Source organism: Choristoneura fumiferana, chromosome 4, assembly GCF_025370935.1.
Source record: "Choristoneura fumiferana chromosome 4, NRCan_CFum_1, whole genome shotgun sequence".
In the NCBI taxonomy this organism is placed as follows: Eukaryota; Metazoa; Arthropoda; class Insecta; order Lepidoptera; family Tortricidae; genus Choristoneura; species Choristoneura fumiferana.
The window spans coordinates 6828501-6848379 of record NC_133475.1 but is presented as its reverse complement, the minus strand read 5'-3'; the positions used below and the strand labels follow the sequence as shown (position 1 = coordinate 6848379).

General features: G+C 36.5%; 1 protein-coding gene across 1 annotated transcript in view; it reads left to right on the top strand.

Moving 5' to 3' along the window:
- The window catches only part of LOC141427374 (probable cytochrome P450 304a1), a 102519-nt gene extending 82885 nt beyond the window's left edge, over positions 1-19634 (top strand). Inside the window, exons 4-9 of the mRNA XM_074086721.1 lie at positions 7628-7900; positions 9717-9834; positions 10636-10816; positions 15339-15456; positions 16528-16669; positions 18201-19634. Of these exons, the coding sequence (XP_073942822.1) occupies positions 7628-7900; positions 9717-9834; positions 10636-10816; positions 15339-15456; positions 16528-16669; positions 18201-18385 (1017 nt within the window). The 3' untranslated portion in view covers positions 18386-19634. The remainder of the gene's footprint in view (positions 1-7627; positions 7901-9716; positions 9835-10635; positions 10817-15338; positions 15457-16527; positions 16670-18200) is intronic.
- Positions 19635-19879: the final 245 nt, after the last annotated feature.

Below are 19879 nucleotides of genomic sequence, written 5' to 3'. Positions count from 1 at the left end.
GAAAACATTAAGTAATATTTTTCCAAGGATTTCGTATTTTGTACGGAATATTCCAAGTTTAGGTATATTTTATACCTAGGCTTCTATTTGCTCTTAAATTACTAATAATTCTCAAGAAAACTTAACCGTTATAGTTTTCCTTGTAAGTTTGATATATTTACTACCGTCCTGATTTTTTTCAAATTTTTTCATTCTACGGTTTAGATTTTAGGGGGAGGAGGGAGACGCTCGATTTTAATGAAAATTTGCACTTTAAAGCTGAATATTTTGCAAACAAATAACTGAATGGAAAAATCGTATTAGCAAAAAAAATTACCCCCACTTTACGTCTATGGGAGGTACCCTAAAAAAATATTTTTTTTTATATATCCGTGCAAAATTACAGCTTTCTAGCATTGATAGTCCCTCAGCAAAGCCGCGGACGGACGGACAGACAGACAGACACACAGACAGACAGACAGACAGACATGGCGAAACTATAAGGGTTCCGTTTTTGCCATTTTGGCTCCGGAACCCTAAAAAATACAACCTGTGTACTTTAGTTCCCTGTTAACCTTAGCGGTCCCCCGACTCCGACGACGCTTAGATAAAAAAATATTACTAGGTACTTATACTAAATTAACTTAGGCTAATTTTGCGGGAAATCAGCATAGTCCCCGAGGGATAGGATAAACGAATTCTTCGCAGATGAAGTCGCGGGCAACAGCTAGGTAGTGCATAATTTTTTTTTACTTTTTAGTTGTCTTTTTTGGCGGCGGTTTTTTGTCGGCGTTTTTTTTCGGGCATTTATTTGTTTTCTTTTTTTTTCCATTCCAATTTTTCATTCATGTTTCATGTTTTCCATTTTTGAAACTTGAATAGATGGCCTGTCCATTAGTCGAGTGTACCTTTTGAAAAAGTAATACTTATTGTAATTTTGAGCAAAACTTTGTTTTTTTTTCCCTCGCATTCAAAGTGAAAAGTAAGTATAGTGTTGAACGCTAAACTATACAACTATAATGCCACTCGAACTATATCGTGTAGTTATGGCTTGTTTTAGTCCCTTGTTGAACAATCTACTATTAAATGGACTTGACCGGAAATCTAGAAAAATTGCATTATGTTTTAAGTTTCAAACAGTTGGGGGTTATTAAATAACAGTAGGTAACTAATGTTTTATATGGCAGTATTTTTTATTATTATTATTAAGTATTTTAATCTCTCATTCTCAGAAGAGGCCTGAGCCCAGCCATGGTTTTAAATGATGTGAAAATGCAATTCAAAGAAAAAGATAAGATATTTGGTAGTCGGTAGGTAAGTACCTAAGTACTTAAGTTGAGGTTAGAATCCAAAACATTCACGAAATATTATTATAAATATTGTTATTTTTTAGATAGATGCTTAGTGAAAAATATTCTTGTTGCCATTGTGAAGCAACATAATAATATTAATTAGGTATTACGTAATATTAATTATTTACACACCTAATGGTCACGTTACAAAAACAAGATAATTACTTGCTTTGTAGAGTCATACATGTTACAACTAATATTAATTAAGTATATAAAAGCCGCTGTTCAGTAAACTTGTTACCTAAACTCTATGTATGAAAACGGTAATTATAACGAATAATTACAAAATCACGGTTCCGCACATGAACTACTTTATTAAGCAAAATTACCAATTGCTTAATATACGTGTAGGTACCTAATTATATTTGCAATTTGTATAGTACAAAGTCAGTTATAGGAAATGTCTAGTTCTGTGCGTGATTCACATATGAAGTTCGAAAATTTAAGTCCGTATCATACCGTTCGTACCTATCACATTTTTCCGGGATATAAAGTAGCCTATAGGTATGTCACTCTCTGGCCCATAAACTATCTTTATGCCAAAAATCACGTCGATCCGTTGCTCCGTTTCGACGTGAAAGACGAACAAACATACAGACATACAAACACACGCACACTTTCGCATTTATAATATTAGTATTATTAGTACGAAGAAATGTTGCCATCCCGCTGACGCTTATGTCATTTAATACGCGAGTGAAAAGGACGGTGCGATACGAACTTCGATTTTCGAGTTTCGTAGTAGCACCTCAGTCAGACTCGCAAAACAACGCTAAGCTGCGACGGCGACGACTATGTTTATTTGTAGTGAATTAGTCGTATAATCGGAAGTATTTAAAATCATTTAATGTCGGAGGTCTACGTCTAGGTCGTAATCTTAATAGGTACTTAGATATTATAATTTTCTTGGTAGGTAGTAAAAATAATTAGCACTCAGTGTTATTTACATCATTCGTCGGTAATGAATACCTACATTTATATACGAGCTACGTAGGGTAAGAGAACCAGTGAAAGAACGGCTAGTGAATGAACAAAACGCACATTTTTGAAATAATAAAGGTTTTTGTACGTTTCTAACACGCCTCGTATTTTTTTCGATTGGCTCCTTTACTTGCTTGGTTCTGGTAAATTTGCTTCGACTCTTATGCAACACTTTTTAAATGGCGACGATATAAAGTGGACGTACGTATGTTGTAAATTTTTTCCATGGAGCAACACTAACGAAGAAGGAAAGTTGGGTACTATACTTCTAACGTGTTACTGCTATTCATACATAGTTTAATGTAATTTGTTAACAAACACTACCTTTTAATCCAGTGTACTAATAATAATACTGGAATCCAAAATGACCTAAATCCAGTGAATGAACGGGAACACACACACACTGAATGAACGGGGACAGGGAATTCTGTTCTTCTAGTAGTGTTATTAATATTTCGTTTTCGGTGACATTGATCCAAATATATTATCTACCGAAAGGCTAACAAACAACAAACAAACAAACAAATTCGAACAAACGTAAAATATAGGTGCATTAACTGGTTCAAGTTTTACAATGAATGAACAACGTCATAGTTACGGAAATAGGACCATTTTGAAATGAAAATATAAATCCCATTTATTCCCTATCCCGTGGGAATTTCGAAAAATCCTTTCTTAGTGCGTGTCTACACCAATTAAGGAAGATATATTCCAAATTTCAGGTTTTTAGGCCCAGTGGTTTGGGCTGTGCGTTGATCTATAAGTCAGTCAGTCAGTCAGTTTCTTGTTTTATATATATACTAGCTTTTGCCCGCGGCTTCGCTCGTATAAATATAAAGATACGAGTAGATAGAAGATAAGCAATTATTACAGAAATAACTTAGTCAAATAACTCGCTCCTTGTCATTCCCGGTGCAAAAGTAAAGTGCCCATAACGCTAATATTATAAATGCGAAAGTAACTGTCTGTCTGTCTGTCTGTTACGCTTTCACGCCTAAACCGGTAAACCGATTTGGATGAAATTTGGTACAGAGATAGAATAGACCTTGGGAAAGAACATAGGCTATCTTTTATTGCGAAAAAGAGGCTTTAAGGGGTTGAAATAGGGGATGAAAGTTTATATGGTGGAAGTTCGTCGCTGTCGTAAATAAAACTATGAAACTTGGCATTTAGGTACTTAATAATAAATAAGTCGATATTTGTTTAAGCTTTTTTGAAAATTCGACCTGTGAGGGGATGAAATAGGGGATGAAAGTTTATATGGGAGGTCGTCATTAAGTATCGAAGATAAATCAATTAATCTTTATTAAACTTGCCATTTCGGCTCGTGATAAGAGATAAATAAGTAAGTATATATTTGTTCGCGCGTTTTTTTAAATTCTTCCTGTCAGTGGATGAAATTGGGGATGAAAATTTATATGGAAGATCGTCATTGTCGAAGATAAATCGATGGTTCTTTATGAAACTTGGCATTTGGGCACTTATAAGAAATAAATAGATATTTGTTCAAGCGTTGTTGAAAAATTTACCGGCGGGGGGATGTTAGCAGAGGGGATGATGCAGTGTTGGTAGAGCCTTCTATGCTCATAAGCAAAATGTAACGCAATGTGGGGACAGCCAGACATGAAAAATGCTGATTATCATATTTTTCTTATTTGTTGTGCTATAAGAGCTACCTTTATGCAAAATTCAAAGTTTCTTGGAAAGCCGGACTTCAAGGGTACTTACCCTATAACTTTTTCTGTTAATTCGATTTGTATGGAAACACCTTTTTAATGACTGTAGCTTTTGATTGCCTTGAATTAGACGTTTGATTTTTTCACAGCTTTCGGGGCTACCCTCCTAACTTACAATAAAGAACGTAAGGTTGATGATATATGATGTAATACTTCCCAACTTCCTGAATAAAAACTTAATTATTTCGTAATTTTTGGTTAAAAAACTGGTATTGCGCTTGTATTTCTTCAGGTATTCATAACATTTGGTGCAATAATTTACAATTAAGATAAAATCAAACTAATATTTGATTTCATTTTTTACATACATTTAGCTTATCAACAAAACTGCAGAGTAATAGTGTGTAGCGCGTTTTATGGGGTTTATGGTGGCTAAATATGGTGGTTAAAACTGTTAAAAAATATTTCATTTAACTTTTTCAAATTACTTTCCTGTGATTTTAATATAAGGCCTATTACTAAGTAAGACTCAGTTGTCCGTCTGTTATTAGGCTGTACTGTATCTCATAACATAAACCATGACCAAATTTTCACAGATAATGTATTCTGTTGCGTCCATAACAACAAATACGAAAAAACGGAATAAAATAATCAGGACTACACTGTGGTAGAACAACGCAACCTTATCCTGTTTATGTTCCTTAGAATAAAATTGTCTCAATGTTAGTTGAGAGTTGAAAAGTTAGTACTTAAATATATGTTTTTTCACAAAATCCTTATTTAATAACAAAACAAGGAATCATATTAAAAAAGGTTATTATTATTCCTCTCAATGGCGCCTTAAGGCTTAAGCCAATGTCAGTTAAATTAAAGATAAATATATTCTTCTTCTTCACGTTGTACGGTGATTGTAGTTTTTGCAACTTGATAGCAAAATTCCAGAAACCACGCGGAGACAACTTGCGCATTAAAAAATGTCAGATACGAGAGCAATATAGAATTTTGTGATCACTGTTAAAAAAGGTTGGCGAAACCTGAAAAGTTTATTTGACAGTTGCAGAAGTGACATTGAGAGATTTAACAGTGACATATCTGTCGTAGATTTTTTGGTTTTGAATTCCAGTTTTTAGTAAAATACTCGTATATAAAATCCTCGGGACACAGTGACCAAACTCCTCCGAAACGGCTTGTCCGATTTTTATGTTTTTTTGTGTATAATTGGTAGGTCTGAGAATATGACGTAAACTATTTTTCATACTTCTACGCGGACGGAGTCGCGGGCAACAGCTAGTTTATTTATAATTAGATGCAAATGCGGAATCGTCTGCGAGAACCGTTACCGGTAATGAGATTCTGTTTTATGATTTTAAATCTGCACACATCGCTGCCTTAAGACTAAAGATCAAGGACGTAAACATCCCAAAATAAAATTAAGAAAACCGTTCAATTTATGCTAATTGTTATGCGAAACGATGACGTGAAATTAAAACAAAAGATAATTTCCACGTGTCAGGGGCACACGCGATTGATAACCGTCATTTCATGACCTACAACCCTGTGTAAAAGTAATTAAGTCCATTAAAACAAAAAGTTTATCACGCGGCAACAAAGGAATGTATAATAATACTTAGTGATAAAAAAAAATATAACAAAAATTGAACAGACGACAAAAAACATGAAAATAGTTTTTTACCACTCTGAAATCGGTCGGTGCCTCAGCACGAGCCAGCATGAGTGAACCTATAGTCATACCTCACCTAAGTACGATATAAGTACTTAAATCACTCCTGCTGGCTCGTGCTGAGGCACCGACCGACTTCAGACTGGTAGAAAATTATTTTGATATTTTTTGTAGTCGGTTCAATTTTTTGTTATAATTTTTTTGGGTCACGCTTTTTAGTGTAAATAATCTAAGATACAATAGTTTAAAACCAACTGTTCGTCACCTTTTACAAAAGATTGCTTTTTTCTGATGCGGAGACGTTCATTATTGAGGAGTCCTGGTGTTTCACCTCACCACCCGTTTTTCCATATGCATTACGAGGAGCATAAATTGCTTAGCAACTGTGTTAAAATAATTGAATTCAACCAGTGAAATTCTTGTTTCTGAAAAGTAACCATCGGGGTCAACTGTGGTCTTCATCATCAGCTCTACTTCACCAAATGATAATTTTCAAGAGCAAATGCACGAGTTACTAATAAATATATCCAATTTACTATAGGTGTCCCTACAACATTTGAAGAGTTCCCCCGATTTCCTTAAGATCCAATCATCAGATCCTGATTTGGTGCTTATGGAACCTAATTGAAGACATTCCTAGACATTAATAAAATGTTCAAATCGGATCATAAATGACAGAGTTCTGAAGTAACAAACATAAAAAAAATACAACCGAATTGATAACCTCCTCCTTTTTTGAAGTCGGTTAAAAAGATCACGTTTTTTGGCACGTTCGAAAACACACTATTATGTAAGTTTTTGTTTTTTAAACAATTAGGTATGTTTTAAAGACATATTGAGTTGCACTTCTCAACTTTTAAAATCATAAGTTATTTGTTTTCTTACATACATTGACGCCAACCGTTTTAAACAATGCGCAAAATAAATTCTCTACGTCTAGAGGAGGAGGAGGAGTGATAAAGCTACCCGGGACTTTTTGTACAGTCATCAGCAGAAGTAAATGAGCAGTTGTAGTGGTCAAAATGATCCACACAGTCTCTTATTGCCTTGGCAGTAGAGTCGTGTGTAGATCTTGTTCAGCACCGTAACCTCATCCACCTGCTGCGCTGCTGGCTGTACAAAACACTCTAAAGTCAATCACGTAGTCAAAATATTTGTTTCCCACGCTTATTTTATGTTCCTACTTTCCAATTGAACCAATCAAAGAGCTACACTTACATTCGTTTCCTTACATATAAAATGGTCCCTTTAGTTAACTATCCCATGTAGAGATAATTTTAATTCGATACGCACGATAACGCTTCATCAAACAATCAGCATTAGGTACGAGTTTATGAATTTCCGCAAAGTAAAGCCTGATTGAATACGATACTTAGGGGCTGTTTCACCATCCATTGATTAGTGTTAACTGACGATTAAATGTGATGCCGTCTCTATTTGTTTTGTTCGAATATACGGAGACGGCATCACATTTAACCGTCAGTTAACACTAATCAATAGATGTTGAAACAGCCCCTTAAGGTCTCTACGCATTACCCCGTATCATACCATGATCGTAATAGCAAGATTTCAGTCAAAAATAGTTAGACACTACTTATATGCCCACTAGTACGTAGGTGCCTAACCAACCGTTTCAGATAAACCCGTGTTCGGTTTTAGTTCGCTTCCTAAGCTACTCTTATTGTGAACTTTTATTCTATTTCTTGTATATGTCGACGAGAGCGGAGAGGAGAGAATAGATGATGATGATGATGATGGACTTCCGTACTTCCGTATAAATTATAAAAAAGAAAAAACCGTCGCCGTTGCGTGTCATGTATGCGCTTGACATTCCGTTCCTGACTCGTTCCTTTACGGTCATGGATACGGTGTAGTGAGTAGAGACCTTTAGTTGACAATTAATCGCGTATTTCCTTTTCACGTTTATCCATTTTCATATTTTTCTTTTCCTATTTCAGCAACTTGTGAAAGGCGACCTCATTTACCTGCCGCATTTCTTCGCTGTGCCGTTCATCAATGGGATCCTCCACGTTTTCGGAGGGATGACGGTCCCCCGGTCGGACTACCACGCCCTCTGGGCCCTTGCTAGGGGCACCCTGAAGTTCCAAAGGGGATCCAATGACCTAGGAGGAGCTATAACCCTTACGCCGTGGTTGAAAGATGTTTTTCCTAAATGGAGCGGCTACAAAGATTTGACCACAGGGAATCAGTTTTTGCTGGACTTTTTCACGGTATGTGTCTAAATTAGTGATTTAATCATTTTATTTTTCAAATTCTTAATATGTAAATCCGCACTGGGCCCGCGTGGGAACTACTGCCCAAGCCCTCTCATTCTGAGTGGAGGCCTGTGCCCTGCAGTGGGACGTATATAGGCTGGGATGATGATGATGATGATGAATATGTAAATTGAGTGCTTGAACTCGAACTTTGAAACTTGTTTTTTTTGTAAAAACATTGTGTAAATGTGTCGTATTTTTTTTTACTATAGGGGAGGGGGGCCCAAAGTGAGCACCATTAGAGGAACTGAGAAAAAAGTATGAAGAAAATATCAGTATCACTTAACTTTAAATGCTATTTAAAGCTGAATTTATCGTAGTTTAATTACACATACTTCAATATTCTGCAAAGTTTAGAAAAACTAATAAAAATAACAAATTACGAAAACTTTACTTTTGCTCGCTTTGCCCGAGGCGGAGCCTAAAGCGGGCACCGCTTTTGGGCAAAGCGAGCACAAAGGGGGCAAAATGAGCACCCTTCATTTATGCAATAACTATAAAATATTTATTTGGAGATAAGGACAAAAACTACGTCGATCAATAAAACTCCAGTGATTTGATGTTGACTTTAATCACACTCAAAACATAACAAATTTAACAAAAAATGGTACTTCTTACAAAACATTGCTTTCCGCCATTGCTTTTGACATTGACTCTTCATCCCAAGCACCTTTTTCAGTTTTTCTTTTGTAATTATTGACCATCTAAAACAATTAAGCAATGAAAAAAAGCAAGCTAAGCGTTTAAATAACACAAAAACAAATAAATCGCTTAAATATGCCTAACGGTATGTGGGCACTTTGCCCTGCCCGCTTTGCCTTTTCGACCAAATCCACATTGTACTCGAACCTAAACTTAAAATATTTCGCGCACATTCAAGAACATTTTACCAAAACAAAGCTAAATAACTGTCAATACATATTACAATTAACGTTTTTCAACAACGTCCTCACAAATCCGCAAAACACTCGATACATACCTCGTATTTTTGATATCTGGACTGATCAAATCGTAATTTTTGACACTACACGCGCACGGTCGCTAACAGGCGGTGGTGGGCGACTGCGGCAGGTGGACCGGGGCGGGGTGGATATCGCCATTGTCCTTATATTTTCAAGGTGAGCGCCAGTGCTCTCTTTGAGCAGTATGCTCGCTTTGGGCCCCCCTCCCCTACGCATACACAAACATCACGCCTGTATTCCCAAATAGGGTAGGCAGAGCACACGAAACGTTACAGCTTCGGAGCCACTTTTTTCCAATTTTAGATTTTAAGTTTGACAAAAACGGTACAGTAGTGACAGGTTTTTTTCTTATAATTATTAAAAACTGGTACACAAAACTATAAATGGCAAGCGCTTATTTTTTACTTAAAAACAGACATTACCATTTACTACAAAGACTAAAAATATGTGTTTCACAGTCACGTTTATTTATAGCAAACTGATATTTATATGTAGTAAGTATACCTAGTGCCATCCACGAAGACGCGTGATTTTGTTAAAATTAGCCATTAATAACATTGTAATAAGAACCACGGCACGCGTCATCGTGAATGACTCTACCTATATTATTATATCATAAGCTATTTTTAAGCTTCTTTGGGCCAGGTACGGTAGTAAATTTAAAATAAATAAAACTATTATGTTGATAAGAGATACAGAGAGAGAGAGAGAGAGAGAGAGTATTATACATATTCGATACGCAAGATAAAATATTCTGAAGAAGAACATCGCACAGTGTAAATTTGGTGTTGTTTTGTTGTTTATTGTAGAAATTCATCGAACAGGCTTTAGCCACACACGATGATTCCTACGACCGGCATTTCCTTGACGTGTATATCAAGAAAATGAAGGAGGAAATCCGAACCAACGGACGTACTACATTTTCAGGTACTTACCTACCTACCTACATCAGCTAAGTCGTACGTGCAATTGATTAAAAAAAAAACTATTCTTGTAGTGTACCCGTGCGAAGCCGCAGGATGAGTCGCTAGTATTCATATACTATTAACTGTGTATCTTTACAAATACGCTTATCTACATATTTATGCGCAAGTTTTACTTATTTATGGACTGGGTCAATTGGTATAAATGTGCCAATTATTAAGTTGTTGATTTATTTCTTTGTTATTTATCTCTTGCTACACTTTACCCGTGGCTTTGCACGCGTAGATCATTAGATCTGGTAATTGAATTGAAGTTCCGGGATTCTACGGGAATACGGGGATTCCCACGGGAATTATCGGAAATTATATACATCGTAGACTTCATTAACGTTGCACTACTCGTAAAACAACTGTGGCGATTTCATGACTCAGCTTAGCATTTGAGATTTCGAGATTTTACCCCGTTCCCGTGGGAATATTGGGATAAAAAGTAGCGTGTGTGTTATTCCAGATGTCCAGCTATCTACATACTAATTTTCATCCAAATCCGTCCAGCCGTTTTAGCGTGAAAGAGTAACAAACATACACACTCGCATAATACTCGTATAGGTAAAGGTACACATGCTAGAACCTGCAGCACCTGTATGCCACTAAAAACATGCTTAATAGTAGCACGTGTTCAACACACACACACTAGTAAGTAGCATTGCTCAATAGTTGCAGCTTTCGTGCTAGTAACTATAGCATGTGTAACAGTACCTTAATATTAGTAGGAAGGATTAGCAAGATAAGATTCTGTCTTCAGTGGACCAGCTGGTGCTAACATGCGTGGACTACATGTTCCCAAGTGCGTCGGCCACTGAAGCCACCCTCACCCTGCTGATAGAACAGATGCTGCTGCACCCGGAGATCCAGGTCAAGATCCACGAGGAGATCGACCGCGTCGTCGGCCGGGACCGCATGCCGAATCTAGACGACAGAAAAAAGTAATTCTAAAGTATATTTTTAACCCCCCGGCGCAAATCGTTATCCCATCCCGCTATCCCACTATTAAAGTTTGTTTGTTACCTTTTCATGTCTGAACCACTGTACCGATTTAGATGAAATTCAGTATACACATGGTTTGAGTCCCGGGGAAGGACATCGAGTAGTTTTTATCTCGGAAAATAAATGAATTCTACGCGGACGGAGTCGCGGACAACAGCAAGTAAGTTACTCGTATAAGTTTACGCCAATGTCTGTCTCTGACTGTCAGTGGCATCGCAACTCTCAAATAAATGAACCGATTACGATGCGGTTTTAACGTTGCGAGTTTCCTTGTGGTAGGTAGTTCTTAGCTGCGTTTCATTTAAATCGATTCAGCTGTTTTTGAGATATTCAACTTTGAAATGACAATGTCGGTTTTTAACTTTTCTTTTTTGTTGTTACTTTATAAAGTTGGTTAGGTTAATTACCGAATTGTAGGTACGGTCAAGGACTCTAATTCATGAGCCACCATGGAACCTTTTCATAGGAAAAGTTAAACCCGTATGGCAAATTTTATGCAAATCCGTTCTGTAGTTTATGCGTGAAAGAGTAACAAACATCCATCCATCGCCATACTTAAAGAAATATTGATTTCAGAGAAAAAAATATAGAATATTTTTTGTAGAAAATTTTATGAAGATTACATGTGTCTTAGAACATTTTTTGCTGGGGGGCAGCGTTTACGAGTTATTTACGAAAAACTAAAAATTGGGACCTTTACACCCCCTCCCCCTCTATCCTAACGGATCCCGGATCGGACCCCCACCCATCAGTACTTTTAGTATGTGGTTTAAAACATCATTCCCTACAATTATGCCAAAATTCGCTTATACTGTACACGAGTTTTTTACCCTGAGCACGTGGCTGTACAACGTTGAACTACAAAAAGTGCAGCTATTATTGATGCTGAATGTACTACCAACTGTATCTAAGCACCAGCTTCAATAAAAATTCGACATGGCTCACAAAAATGCACCAACGGTCAACGACCGCGATGAGCGGTCAAATTGTTGAGAGTACATCAAGATTAAGAACCTTCTATTTGTAACTGACGGTGATGGAATGCACTGCGTCATCTCTGGCAATCAAGTAAAAAAAATCTCCGCATTGTGGTTTATAATTTTGACGGCCCAAGATTCGGAACGCACTTTGTAGAATAATAGCCTAAGCCCGTGGCTTTGCTCGCGTGACGTATTAGATGGCGGTGGGATTGAAATTCCGAGAGGTCACTAATTGCTCACAGCCGTTTCCAAGAAAAATGTATTGTCTTCATAATTACGTTGTAATACTACAAGGAATTACGAACGAGAGTCTATTAGAAGCCCTAAGTCGAAAACTGAGGGCTTTAATGAGTCGATGTTCGTAATTCTAGTACCGCCCGTGAGACATACAATGTTTTTCATCACATTTGCAAGTAAAATTGTATATTCGTATAAGAAAAACTATTTTTTTTTTCAAAAATTGAGGATACCGCTGACTACACTCTTGGCAGATTGAGATGTTAAATATAATTAGGTCGGTCCTGACGCCATGTAAGGGCACGCAATAACAGTGTTTTTTCTTTCTTTTTTTACGTAGGTATAACTGACCGTGATTGATCCCTATCTCACCTGATAGTTTAATTTAATTTATAAATATTACATTCATGTGATAATTAATACAAAATCTTTAGAAATAACGGTAGAGATTTTTGAATTTTATCCCTGTTCCGTGGGATAATACAATAATCAAATTTACCTAGTTATGTATAATTCCTCCGATCCAGCTATTTAGTATACATACTAAATTTCATCCAAACCCATCCCGCAATTTAAGCGTGAAAGAATAATAACAATTTCGTCTTTGCCCCGCGGGAACTTTGCAATTTATGCTATCTATGCTAATTAGAAATACTGCAGCTTCCTGTTAGTAAATATTTTTATAAATCGGATTTTTAGTTCCAGAGATTATCCAAATACCAATATTTATACAGAAATAGGCTAAGTACGATAAAGAGTGGAAATAAGTACTTAGAGGATTTTCTCTGTTATTATCAAATTATAACTAACATAAAAATTATTGTTTTTTTTTTCATCCGGTATCTACCTACTACGAGTGTTACTATACTGTCTCTACCAGTTTTGCATTTGTCTACCTGTAGACCGAGGCCAAGGAGACTCGTTTTCTCACAAAGCAAGGTCAACAAATGCGGAAGTGCAAACGAAATGAACAAGTAATATATATAATGTAAATTAATACCTACTCGTACTACACTTAAAATTGACGTCTCAGTCTCAATATTGACCAAAAAATAATAGACGACACATGATTGTTTCCGACTTTCGTCCTATTTTTTCGAAATTTAGTCACTAATTCCATAATCCTGTTAAATAACTTAAATACTTAGAACTCGTTCTTGGTAGAATCTGGCTGGATTGATCTGTGTTTTATCTTACTTTTAAGAAAATTGCAAAAAAATACGCAAAACTAACAAAGTATTTCATGTCATATTTTCGAGTCCTTAGATGATGTTCCCATTTTTACGGTTCCGTAGCCGAAATGGCAAAATCGGAGGAACCCTTATAATTTCGTCATGTCTGTCTGTCTGTTTGTCCGTCCGCGGCTTTGCTCAGGGACTATCAATGCTAGAAATCTGTAATTCTGCACGAATATATAGGTATGTAAGCTATGCGGACAAAATGGTACAATAAAAAATTAAAAAAAATTTTTTTTAGAGTACCTCCCATAGACGTAAAGAGGGGGTGATTTTTTTTTCTCATCCGACCTTGTAGTGTGGGGTATCGTTGGATAGGATTTTTCGATTCAGTGATTTGTTTGGAAAACATTCAACTTTAAATTGCAAATTTTCATTATAATAGAGCGTCCTCCCCCCCTCTAAAATCTAAACCGGAGGGTGAAAAAATAAAAAATAAATCAGGATGGTAGCAAGTATATCAAAATTACAGGGAAAACTACTTATATAACAGTTAAGTTTTCTTGAGAATTATTAGTAGTTTAAAATCCTTCTTTTTAAAATTCTTCTTCCTTTATAAAGTCGTTCCTTGCAAATACATATAAGAAATTCGAAAGTTAGTGTGTCTGTCTGTTTGTCTGAATTTTACGATGATGTCACTGAAACGATCAATATGCAATGCAATTTGTATGGATATAGTTAGTACATAGGATAGTTTTTATCCCGGAAAATTGCATAGTTCCCACGGGATAGACATAAAGATTGATCAATTTCAATGCGTTTTTTTTTAAATGAAAGCTAGTTTTCTTTCTGTGGTTTTAGCTATGTTTAAAGCTGCGCGTCCACTTCATCGGAATCGAGCGGACGAATTACGCTTGGGATGCACAAAAAAAAAACCTATAGTTTTTATTTTATTTTTGGAAAGAATAGGGTATTTTAAGATATTATTTTCATCGATTTTGAATTTGGGTGAATATTTATTTTTTTATAATTTGTTTACGAAATACGCTGGATGACGTCACAGTGAGACAACCACGTTCCATTGCCTACAAACATTCAGGTCGTACATAAGATAATCTGTGGCATTACAATTTGTCAATAAATACAAGCACGGCTTAGGGTCCTAAATTAACCATGACATATAGTTTTATTTATTTCTCTTCTTTTAGCTTCGATTATTCCTGTGTTTGTTTAATGGTGTGATAGTAAATAGATTTAATAATTTAATTTGTAAAAATACATTGGAAATACTCGTATACATTTCGGACTTTACGATAAATGACAACTGTTTAAAGCCGGTTGCGCATCATGTGATTAAAGTTCTATCTTTGTCACTCTTTGCTATTATAAGCAGGACAGCAACATTTCAAACTGTCAATTTGCTTTAGAGTGTAGACCTGCTTTATAACTGCCTTTGTGACGGGACACTGCAGGGGTCAAATGAAGGTCATTACTTACATTTTGTTTATTTAATTCAGTTTATCACATTTTTGGAATCTGATTTCTGAAAACGCTTCACAAAGCCTATTTCTCCAAATGGTTTTCGATTTATTATACGTTGTCAAAAATTAGGACATCCCGAATGCAGTAGACGCGCAGCTTTATAATATAATAATCTATTCAGTGGTTTTTGATATTCGACTTCATAGTTGTACTCGGCCGGGCACTATAGTTAGGTTCTACGCTTAGATGGTTCTACCTTCGAATAAAAACAATTAAGTCAGGAAGCGTAATTCAGTAAAAAATCCACACGAAATGTGGCCATACTTTAAACCAAAACGACTTATGATTCAAATACGAATGATTTTCGAGTTTGCAAATAGTGCTTCTTGATTGGTAAAATTCAAATTCAGAAACAAAACAGGGTTTGGTTTGCGCGCGTGATGCACGGAATGACGCGCAGAACACGGTTTTTAAGCTCCGCCTACTTATTATTTATTCGTAGGGTTCCACACTTGAAAATATGGCACTCGTGGCGGAACATTTCATTTCGTCTCCTAGGTACTGATCATACCCTGTTCTCTCTTCAGCATGCCGTACACAGAAGCGTGTCTACGAGAGATGATGCGTTTTGAGACCCTCGTGCCCCTCGGAGTACCACATCGGACTACTGCACCTGTCAAACTAAAGGGCTATGATATCCCCGAGGTAAGTCCCACTCATATTATAAATGTAAGTCTGTTTGTTTGTTTGTTACCTCATTACGTCTGAACCGCTGAACCGATTTAAATGAAATTCGATTATACGGATAAAGGAAGGAGATAGGATAGTTTTTATCCCGGAAAATTGCATAGTTCCCGCGGGATAGCGATAAACGAACTCTACGCGGGCAACATGCTAGTAATAATTGGTGTAGGCTAAAGTATTTAGGTGATCGCGATGTTCGATTTTCATACATATAAGTTATCCGTACGAGTCCTTTTTGCAAAAATAAGTATCTATTGGAACGACTCAAAAATATGTTACAATACGGCCTTATTGCGTCGGAATAAGTGTGTGGTCCTTATTTTTGAAACTTCATATTTTTACACTTGACTGTACTTTGCTCTGGTAAAAGTCAATTTTATTATACGATGTTGAACGAAAACGTGACTTACAATAAATGTTTTTATCTTTCGAGTTGAATATTAATGTCGACTACTGTTCTGTGTTGAGGGCATAAAGTAAGTTCAGGGACTTTTAAAAGTATAATTAGTATTTTTTTATATTTCTATTACATTTTAACATTTATTCTAAGAAGCAATGTAAACTATAATTTTTGATGTTTGTATCCTGTCAGGCGCCGTCAATTGGGCTCTTGGGTGGCGTTAATTGATTTGTATGAATAAATGAAACATCTAAAGGCTCCATTATTTTTAAAATTCGCTAAATTAATGTCGTTCAGTTTGACGAGTACGATCTGCTTTAATTATTTGCTCCTGTTAAAAACCTCACCCAGTATATAATCTTCACTATACCTGTACAGTTTCATAAAACCTTTATGTGTCTTGGTGATTTTATGGTCATTCAACTCGTGACCATGAGATCTCTGATGCGCTTTATGGTAAGTTCAAACAACAAACGGCTTGTATTTATCTCTCCCCATTTCGAGAGCTATTTTGCGTGTTTTCTTAACATAAAAACTGACCCCGATGTGTACACGTGTTGAAAATTTTAGATTCTTAGGTCATGGTAATGTCGATTCATTGATTTTAACGAATTATACTTTTTATTTTCCAGAATTCTCTGGTATCTGTGAATTTAACTAGCTTACACATGGACAAAAAGATATGGGGCGACCCAGAAGTATTCAGGCCTGAGCGTTTTATCGACGACGGCCAAATCAACCTGTCCAGCGACAAGTCCTTGCCTTTTGGAGCAGGTAAATTATGCCATTGCCAGCTCACTAATATGCTTTTACGGCGAACCCATAACCGTTAAATGACACCTTGTGAGTGGAATGTTGTTGTTGGTTGTTGTTACTGCCTACAGTCGAAACGCACATCTGCGGGGCTACTACGAAACTTGAAACACGAAGTTCGTATCGTACCGTCCCTCTCGCTCTCTTATTAAATAGTATAAGTGTCACAGGGACCGCACGACACAAACTTCGAGTTTCGACTTTCGTAGTAGCTCTGCTGTGTCGATAAAATTTTGTTTAGTGGGTAGGCACTTCTCAAGAGTATATATTTTTGGTTTATGGTGTGACATCACCATTAAATTAATTAAAGGAAAAGAAATGGCATACGACCGCGCATATGGCTTTAAGGCCATATCTTTTTTCTCAGCTCAACTCCGTCTGTCCCGAAGTTCATTGTTCAAAAAAGGATTATTTCAGAGATGATGGTGCTAAAAGGATTTCATTGCTGATTACCGCAACCTACTAAAACCTTTGAAAACATGGAAAACTTAGCTCTTACATTTCAAAGTCAAGTCAAAGTCAAAATATCTTTATTCAATTTAGGCTATAACAAGCACTTATGAATGTCAAAAAAAAATCTACCACCGGTTCGGAAAAACCTCTGTTGAGAAGAATCCGGCAAGAAACTCAAAGAGGTATATATTTTTTTCAAACAGATTTACAATATTATTAAATGATATGTATATAGGTACATCACAAGTATTTAACACAACTTTATTTTTAACACAGTAGGTTCGCTATTTGAAGGGATCGCTAATGCGGATCGGAATTATTTCAAAATATCCCTGTCCATGATATAATCATTAACTTTATAATACGCCTTAGATATTAATTTCTTCTTGACAATAAATTACATTGACAGCGGGAGAGGCAAAAAAGTGACGACATCAATTGTGGAAGGAACACAGTGACATAATTTCTTTCCTTTTTATTATTAGTTCCGTTTGTATCACACAACAATACCCAATGTTTGCAGATAAAATTAAAAATGGTACGTAGTTAGGTAGACGCTCTTCTGTAAATATGTAAGTTCTTGGCTCGGATCTAAATTTACCTCCAATTTGCATACTTTCTGTATGCATGTTATGTTTGAATGTCGAAAGTTTTAACTCACAATTGTACGGCAGAAACAAACCCAACCTACTTTCTCAAATAGCGGGTTGTTGCAATGAGGGCTGCCTGTACCTAAACCTACATGTTTATAAAGCCAGTCGAAAACAAGCCAAACTTTATACCTGCCTACCTTTTTTTACCTTGGATCGATTAAACCCCAAAATCAACGTTTGCAGTTCATTAGTCAATCTGAAATCACAAAGCAATTATTAATATACGAACTTCAAATGTGGCTGCAATGCAATGTGCTTGTAATGCGCATAATATTGAGCTATTTTCTACTAATAGGTACAAATGGAGTAGAATGAATATTCATTCCATTCGGAGTACAATGATGCACTGCACACATGATGATGATGATAAATTCGTATTGTCACAGGTCGTCGCCTCTGCGCCGGGGAGACCTACGCCCGGCAAACCATGTTCCAAGTGTTGGCGGCGTTCATGCAAGCCTTCGACGTGAGCTCTGCCGACGGCCGGCCGCTGATCAAACCGGCGCGCCGGATACAAGGCATCATCACCACGATACCAGAGTTCTGGGTGCGGGTTACACCCAGAGCTTAACTACGTTCCGTCTACATAAGTTATTTATTTACTTCAAGAACATATTTCGTGAATAGATATACATGCATTTGTGCGAGTAGCGTGTATTCAGCAATCCGCGTGAGATCATTCCTGCAGCGTCGTCTTGTAGCTACCTATCTCGGTTGGACAAGATTTTCGAGCACATCCGCAAGGCAGCTCAGGGCTTGCTACAAGAGTCCGAGTTGTTTATCAGCCCGCTTGAGTCTAACAGGGCTAACAATTTTAGCTCATTCCTCCAACTCCAAGTGCCAGCCAAGCACCAGCAGTTAATTATTACTGCACTCCGATTTCTGGCCGGAAGGTGTGGTGTTTCGTTGCTTCATTATAAGCCAGCTGGTTAAGATAGACGTGACCCATGATTTACTTACTGCACTGGCTGAGCGCGCTGAAGTGGATCTTGGCCTAACGCCATTTGTCCCTATACTGTGCGATCGAAAGCCAGTCGGGCCCATCCTCCGCCTGTAGAGCCCATGTCTTTTAGCCTCCGTGGTAATTAATTATGGAGTGTGATGATTTTGAATGCTACGAGTATATAAGGAAAGTCAGTGAAAAGTAGTGCGTAGTCTTCTAGCTGTTCGATTTGGTTAGTTACTAATATTGGCAATTTTATTCGAAGGGGTCTTTGATTTGTGACAAAACAAAACACTAATAAATGGTGTGCCTTCACTTTTTTGTTTGGCGTAGTTATTTGAAGTAAAACACGTGTGTACCTATTTCATGTAGATAACTTACACACAGAATTTCATTAATGAATATTTTAAAATTTCAATTAGTTATTATAGATATTTAAGTAAATATTTCTGGTTTTATTTAATATTTCTTAAGAGAACTAATGAGTGTATGGCAGTATAATGACAGATACATACCCAAGTGTGTCGTATTTTGCAAGTACCTAATTATATTATTATTGTGAAAATTTCATTTATTAATAACATTTTATAAAATATTTTAATGTTTCTAGTGAAATATGTGATAATGTCTCATATGATTTTTATTAAGTAAATAAAAAAAGATGTACAATGCGTTTTTTTTTGACATGATACACTTCGCAATATATTTTTTATGAAACCATTACGTATGAAAAAGACGTATGAAGAATAACGTTAGGTACCTAATCAGAATCAGGATGAATTGCGAATAATAATTTCATAACTTTAGTTTGAAATGTATAAAGAATTAGTACGAGAGCTGGCACCAATGTTTGGGTAGGTATTTGAGGCAAGCTGAAAACTTGTCCCATCCTCTCTCTCCTATTACCCCTATACCCCAACACGGATCTGCAGACTTGGCTGGTAAGTAGCGGGGCTAAATCAACCCCTAAATTTTTTAATTTATTTTTCAAAAATGTGAGGCAATATATGCAATTTTTAGGGTTCCGTAGTCAACTAGGAACCCTTATAGTTTCGTGATGTCTGTCCGTCTGTCTGTCGGTCTGCAGCTAAGCTCAGAGACCGTTAGTACTAGAAAGCTGTG